At 41.2% G+C, this 7,766-nt stretch overlaps 1 protein-coding gene across 1 annotated transcript; it reads left to right on the forward strand.

The window, feature by feature from the left end:
• Positions 1 to 367: 367 nt before the first annotated feature.
• foxl2l (forkhead box L2-like) lies at positions 368 to 2,109 on the forward strand. The gene has a single exon (XM_024005162.2). The coding sequence runs from the start codon at positions 630 to 632 to the stop codon at positions 1,518 to 1,520; it is 891 nt and encodes a 296-aa protein (XP_023860930.1). The 5' UTR covers positions 368 to 629; the 3' UTR covers positions 1,521 to 2,109.
• The last annotated feature ends 5,657 nt before the right edge of the window (positions 2,110 to 7,766 follow it).

Consider the following 7,766-nt stretch of genomic DNA (forward strand, 5'->3'; position numbering starts at 1 on the left):
AAAACTAAATGTATGATGTGAAATGTTAATGGACTATTCGTATTTATGCCGTTGACTTATATAAAGGACATTTATAAAAGGATTAATATAATTTATAAAATGAGAGTGGAAATATTTTAAATAAGGCTGTCTGGCCTGCATCATGTAGCCGGTTGGTAGTCTATGTGTCTCTATGTTGGGGTAAAAGTGCGCCTGTCATTGTAGGTCAAATAGTTCATATAATAGCTTGCAGTAAGAGAAAAGTCAGATCACTCATCCATGCTTACAAACATCGCTTGACACATCAGTTGAACGCACTCACACAATCTATAGTTCACCTTGTTCTATGCGTTTCAAAGGGCTTACTAGTATTGTAAAACTTCACGAACATCGATAAACAGACAGACAACATGTCTGTGACCTCATTTTCAACCTAAACAAAWAACTGTTGACCCTAAAGAACCCAGCAACAGTGTGGGAAAAGCGGCTATATGAAAGGGTGTCCCAGCCAGGGCAGACATCCATATGGGAGGGTTTTAAAACAGTAGCGGAATGCGCGTCTCACCTGTGAACACTATTGTCAAAAACTTTTCCCGTGTGGTTGGACACTGCAGCTCCTAAACTGAGGAAGATTTAAACTACGTGATAAGATGGACGAAGAGGACTTTCACGATGAGCAGCAATTGGACATATTGGATCTAACCGACTCGTCCTCGGGCATGGCCAAGGGCAAGGGCTCCGCAGACAGCACAGACAGCGCAGCGGAGGTTGTGGACGAGGCTGACAAGGCCAGAGTGGGTCAAACGGAGAAGCCCCCATACTCTTACGTCGCCCTCATTGCCATGGCCATCAAGGAGAGCCGAGAAAAGAGGTTGACCCTGAGCGGGATTTATCAGTTCATCATCTCAACATTTCCCTACTACGAGAAAAATAAGAAGGGGTGGCAGAACAGCATTCGGCACAACCTCAGTCTCAACGAGTGCTTTCTCAAAGTACCCAGGGAGGGCGGAGGTGACAGAAAAGGGAATTTCTGGACTTTGGATCCTGCATTTGAGAACATGTTTGAGAAAGGGAACTACAGACGCAGAAGAAGGGTGAGGAGACCCTACAGACCTGCCATCGTTCCTTACATAGCGGGGACCACCTGCATGGACTATCCGGAGCACTTCTACCTGCAACAGAAACCTGTCTATGTACAGGCGCCTTTTGTCAGTAACCCCTGGACCCTCTCCCAGCCAAACTCACCTCAGGCCACCTCATACAGCTACCCCCAGTCGCAGCCCATCAACGGACAAGTGCACTCAGTGTCCCCAAATGGATACACCAGCTCCCCTGTAACCTACTACCACAACCATCAGTTCCACGCCACCTACAGTGCTTACCACCGACATGCGTCCGTCCTGATGCCACATAACGGATGCCCCTGTGGTTGTGTGACCCAGCCTTTGAGCCCCAGCGGTGGCTCGACTTCCCAAGCGTGCTACCCCCAGTTCTCCTTTGCCAGACAACCAGAAATGCCACTCGCGCACTCGTTTGAGTAGAAATGTTGGACTCGAGCACTTGAACGCCTGTTTTTCAGCTGTCATTCATAAAATAGCCAGTTAGTGTAAATATAGACAGCTTGTTGTTTTGATATGTGCTAATATATTTTATAGCTTATCAACGAAATACGTTTTTTGGCTAAATAAATATGTCAATCTGCTGATATGTGTTAAGATGTTCATGCTATTCAAATATTCATTTACAGTGTTCGTTAGGTGGGAACATTGGACATTAACTGTGGACATTCATGTATTCTGCTGTCCCGGGGGTGACACGTAGGCCTATGTAGATAGACCTGTTCTTCCCCAAATAATTGAGTCAATTTCAAAGAAAATGTATCATGCTTCTTTGTTACAGGTAGGCTATTAGGCCTGTAGGTGTTTGTTGTAAATGTTATATATTTTCCGTTTTCTAGTGTAGGCCTATACACCTTTATATGCCCGGTATAAAAGTTTAATAAATTATTATTGAAGTTTTCCTCTGGATTTTCAACTCGAGGCATTTGGATTCGTTATAAGTTCATTGAATGTGGAATGTGTGGTAACCAACATCTTCGTTTATTTCAATAAAATGATATTTTTGAATCAATATTGCCTCATCTATTTTGGGTTGCACAAACAATCTTCATGTCCTGTATGTAGGCCTATGATCCGATGTTTTTCAAACATGGCTGGGATAAGTTTGATCAAGTTATTACAATGGGGAAAGAGGCCAATGGTTTGATTAGCTAAAACATATTGTAGCCTACTGTTTAAAAGTAATATTTGAGGTGCATGTGTCCTCTTCTTGCCAAATTGCAGGCATATTATTTTAATTCATGGAGATTTTTTGATTAACCTGTAGGCCTATTGACTAACCATGGTTTCAAATAAACTAATCTTTCACGTGCATTGAATGTGTGTTTAATCTATCCAAATACCAGAGKTCTGGCTATGCATTGGCCTAAATGCTACTGTTTCAATTCTTGGAACCGAAATGTTGTATGTTGAGTCACCATCAAATAAATATATTTATTTCAAAATGTATAATTTAACTGTTCATTGGCCTATAAGTGCTTAGATTGTATTGGTTGATAACCAATAGGAATTGATCATCTTGACTAGTGACACCCAAATCCTGATATCATGCAAGAATGGTGGAATTGCTCATACTCGACCTACCCGATGTTATAATTCTGCCGATTGATCTGATTASTATGAAACTGTGTGTGTGTGCGTGCGCACTTGGCCCACCTGTGCCATAAAACTCGGGCCTCTTGGCAAAAGACAGGCTACAATGGCATGGAATAGAATTATACRCATTGTGAATGGAGATTACCACATTTGTGCATATAGTGCCACCATGTGGTCAAATTTGAAGCATTTATTGTGAGGATAAGGCATGTGTACTGTACAGTCTCCAGTACTTCACGGTATTACAGTATTACAGTATTCCGCCTTCAAATACTCCTTGGAATCTATATTCCTGTTGGTAAAGTCGTCATAGACAAGCTACAGCTAGGCTTACATTTTAGCCAATATGTAGTATAGTTCAAGTWAAAAAAACGTGTCCTTCCCCCTACCGGGAACAAACATTTTCTTCTGGAATACATAGCTTCAACATCTTTTATGAACATAGTCCCTCTGACAAAAAAAAATAATTTACTAGAAGTTCTAACAGTTCAAAATCTGTTCAATMGCCATTATTTATACTGTATATATAGGCCTACCCATTTATTCGSACATTTTCCCGGCCCAATCCCCATACACCAAAACAGTGGCGGGGCCTAWACCATTATTTTTACCAGTCCCAGGTAGCTTTAATCAACCAAATGAAGCTTTCCCATATAGATCTTTGTGTCTTCACATTTGCAATTTACAAATACAGTTATTTATTAGGCCTACATTAATTATGGCTTTTGTTCATTAGACCATGCAGGGTTTCCCAAACTCAGTCCCAGGGCACCCCTGGGTTCAGGTTTTGTTTTTTGCCCTAGCACTACACAGCTGATTGAAATAATCAGAGCTGGATGATGAGTTGGTTATTTGAATCTAAATGAACAACAGAGACTACATTTCAATATCAAAGTTTATTGAAAGAGTTTGGGGAATGGCCTCCTCTCCAACATCATATTTGATGGAAGTCCTATGCAGGGGAAAGGGTGTTCCAATGACGGTCCTTATAACCCAACGGGCACACGACATTCTGGTCGCGACATCATATGACCAGTTTAAGACGTATTTTTTTTGACACAAAATATGACCAGAAAATATGTATTTTGCCTAACGTCTTCCTAACTGACTCAAACCAGACGTAATAACAGGTCTCACGCCGTCATTATATAAAACAAATCTTAAAATATTGAATATTCTCAGGTACATGAACAAATTGGGCTCTATCTGTGCAGCGCACATGCCCCTTACCCTTCCAGTCTCCAAAGTTTCCTTTTCGGTGGTGGTGTCATTTCTCCCCAAATATTTACATTTTTTTTGTCGTTGTTGTTCTGAACCCGCTACCATAAAATCGTCATTGCATTCTAATCTACGCTTTAGAACCACAAATTGCACCGCGCGTCTTGATATCTGGTCAATGTCAATGATTAGGCCTACGTTTATCATCCATCTAAAATACAATTTATCAATCGACTACTGACTCATGATTGCCAAAACAATAGGCTACCTGACGATTTCATTGAACATTTTCATATCTCAGATAGCCCTTTGGGTGGCGACTGGCTATATATCTAAAGARAATCAGCTTTAACATCGCACTGTCTTCAATATTATGGATAATATTCTGGCGAATTTATTACGATAAATTCGTAATAAATTTGTGAGCAACGAGCACTCGGCAGACAGGCTGCCCTCCAACGTGATGGCYCCGTGCAGACAGAACATGCTTTCCACCTGATCCTGCAACCTCTGCTACAAGTATAGGGCGTATGGTTGTATGATTTAGCTTGCTCCGGATTCCAGAGATACGACATGATGTACACCTAATTCATATTGGCTGCTAACATGAATGACTTTCAACTCCAAATGCAAGTGTAAAAATACGTTTATTTCTGTAGCCTATCTTGAGTTTTGAAAATGCATCACCTTTATGGCTGTAATAACAGGAGTTGGGTTGGATATAGTAGCCTAATGGTAGGCTACAGCATTTCTTACAATCTTCTTTTTTGACTGGAATTGTGTTTTAATAAGTGCATAATTTATTCAATTTCAAAATAATTTTGATAAATACTTTACTGTAAGATGCGGCTTTCCCCTTTTTTTGTAATTTCTCAACTAGTCTGCGTTCACTGTTGCAGGACATTTGATTTTCGCGGTGCCATTTTTTGGGGTTCAAGCACATGCCATCCAAAAGGTCGATGCATGGCCCTGACTCTTCTCATCAAGCTTCTAAACCAAAAAATGTGGAACAATTGTGCATTTTGTGAAAAAAGTACCAAATAAGGCACAAATATAAATTAATGTAAAATCTTAACATTTTAGTATACACTCTTATCCAGAGCAATTAGGGTTAAGTACCTTGCTCAAGGGCTCATAGATGTTTCAGCTAGTCTGCTCTGGGATTCAAACCAGCGACCTCTGGCCCAACGCTTTTAACCGCTAGGCTACTGACCCACCTGAAAGAGGAGGACCCACCTGAAAAGGTTTAGATATAGAGTCACCCCAGATTTGGACCCTGAGGGGAGTGGCAGCCAATTTTCAAAATGTGACCRGTTTCAGGAAGCTAGGTGTATGTCGCACGTCACTAAATCACAGGAGAGGTATTTGAACGTCTTAATTTAAAAAAATCTAAATAGATTTTTTGCCAGAAATACCTTCTGGAACATGTTCATTTTCATGTGCTTTGATAACAAACTTATATTCCATCTGAAAATATGAATAAAATGGTTAAATTACGAGCCTAGTTGGTTTAGCCACGGAAAAAGTCAGGAACCTTCCCCTTAGCCATGATTGGCTGAGATAATGGATGGGCTGGACATGCTGGGAGATTCGTTTGGATTGGTTTGCCAAGTAGCATGCTTCTGTCTATAATGTGAGCTACTCAGTATGTGTTGACAYTCCTTTCTAACATGTCTTTTTTGAAAGATATAAAGTTAGCCATCAAGAACTACAAAAGTTTTGCTACTTTTCTCAACAACATTGATGCCCTGAATTTAGCAGGCYCTATAGACAGATCATTTACTTTCTGCACACGCCATGGTCAATGCGAACCAGAGTGACTTGACACAACGCTGGCAGAACAAGATGTAGCTACAAACACAATGCAATTAAATGGTTCCAGTCTGCCGTGAAGCGTTCATCCATGTATACAGGTAAGAGTCTAGCTACATTTTCTGATATAATACGTTCCTAATTTTGTCGGAAAGTCCTTTTCATTGCAAGTTAAAGCGTACTGTTCGCTAGCTAGTGAACGTTATCTTGCTGTCTCGCTAGCTAATATTAGGTGTATAATCTGTGTAGTAATATTATTAGAATCAGAAGCCATTTGCATTGCTAGTTATGCACAATGCACCATCACATGGCCGCTCAGCATCACAGAGTCGGCCGTAGATCGTGTAGACATCGAAATTGGGACGAGTGTCACAATGCTTGAATAGCTACCTTCTCTCAATGCATAATCATTCCTCACCTGCAGGGGGCACGTTTCACATCATCAGAAAATATGTAGAAAGCCAACAGCTTAAAAAAATAGTTTTTAACCTCACTAGGGTAGGGGGCACTATTTTCCAAAACTGTTAAAATAAGGTCTGTGAGTACAACAGAACTGTATAACAGGCAGGAAGTGGGATTTTGTTATGTTTGTAGTTTTCCATTYACTGCCTATACAGTATCCCATGACTTAGGACTCAAATTGCTTCCACTACATGTCAACAGTGTTTAGAAATTGTAAGACCACTTTGAGGGAGTAAGACCACTTTGAGTGAGTGGACCCTGGGAAGTCGCCAGACCTGTTTTCTGCGCCCGACCGAGAGCGCGCCTTTCTTGTTTTTCTTTTATATTGACGACGCTATTGTCCGGTTGAAATATTATCGATTATTTAGGCCAAAAACAACCTGAGGATTGATTATAAACATCGTTTGACATGTTTCTATGAACTGGCCTGCTGGAGGTCATTTTGCAGGGCTCTGGCAGTGCTCCTCCTTGCACAAAGGCGGAGGTAGCGGTCCTGCTGCTGGGTTGTTGCCCTCCTACGGCCTCCTCCARGTCTCCTGATGTACTGGCCTGTTTCCTGGTAGCGCCTCCATGCTCTGGACACTACGCTGACAGACACAGCAAACCTTCTTGCCACAACTCGCATTGATGTGCCATCCTGGATGAGCTGCACTACCTGAGCCACTTGTGTGGGTTGTAGACTCCGTCTCATGCTACCACTAGAGTGAAAGCACCGCCAGCARTCAAAAGTGACCAAAACATCAGCCAGGAAGCATAGGAACTGAGAAGTGGTCTGTGGTCACCACCTGCAGAACCACTCCTTTATTGGGGGTGTCTTGKAAATTGCCTATAATTTCCACCTTTTGTCTATTCCATTTGCACAACAGCATGTGACATTTATTGTCAATCAGTGTTGCTTCCTAAGTGGACAGTTTGATTTCACAGAAGTGTGATTGACTTGGAGTTACATTGTGTTGTTTAAGTGTTCCCTTTATTTTTTTGAGCAGTGTATAACGCTTTCTATTCAACTAAAATCAATCTCATTTCAAATCAAATGTTATTTGTCACATGCGCCGAATACAACAGGTGTAAAGTMAAATGTWTTCTTATTAGCACTTAACCAACAATGCAGTTCAATAAATAGTTAATATATCTTCTTATGGCTGGGTGCAGTATTGAGTAGCTTGGATGAATAAGGTGCTCAGAGTAAACTGCCTGCTACTCAGTCCCAGAAGCTAAGATATGCATATTATTAGTGGATTTGGATAGAAAACACTCMGAAGTTTCTAAAACTGTTTGAATGATGTCTGTGAGTATAACAMAACTCATATGGCAGGCAAAAACCTGAGAAAAAAATCCAACCAAGAAGTGGGAAATCTGAGGTTTGTAGGTTTGCCTATCCAATATACAGTGTCTTTGGGGTCATATTGCACTTCCTAAGGCTTCCACTAGATGTCAACAGTCTTTAGAACCTTGTTTGATGCTTCTACTGTGAAGAATGAGGGAAGGAAAGCTCTTTGAGTCAGGTGTCTGGCATGAGCTGGTCATGCACGCTCCCGTGAGAGCGACCTGCGTTCCATCGCATTTCTGAAGACAAAGGAA

This window comes from Salvelinus sp. IW2-2015, linkage group LG17 (genome assembly GCF_002910315.2).
Source record: "Salvelinus sp. IW2-2015 linkage group LG17, ASM291031v2, whole genome shotgun sequence".
Lineage (NCBI taxonomy): Eukaryota > Metazoa > Chordata > Actinopteri > Salmoniformes > Salmonidae > Salvelinus > Salvelinus sp. IW2-2015.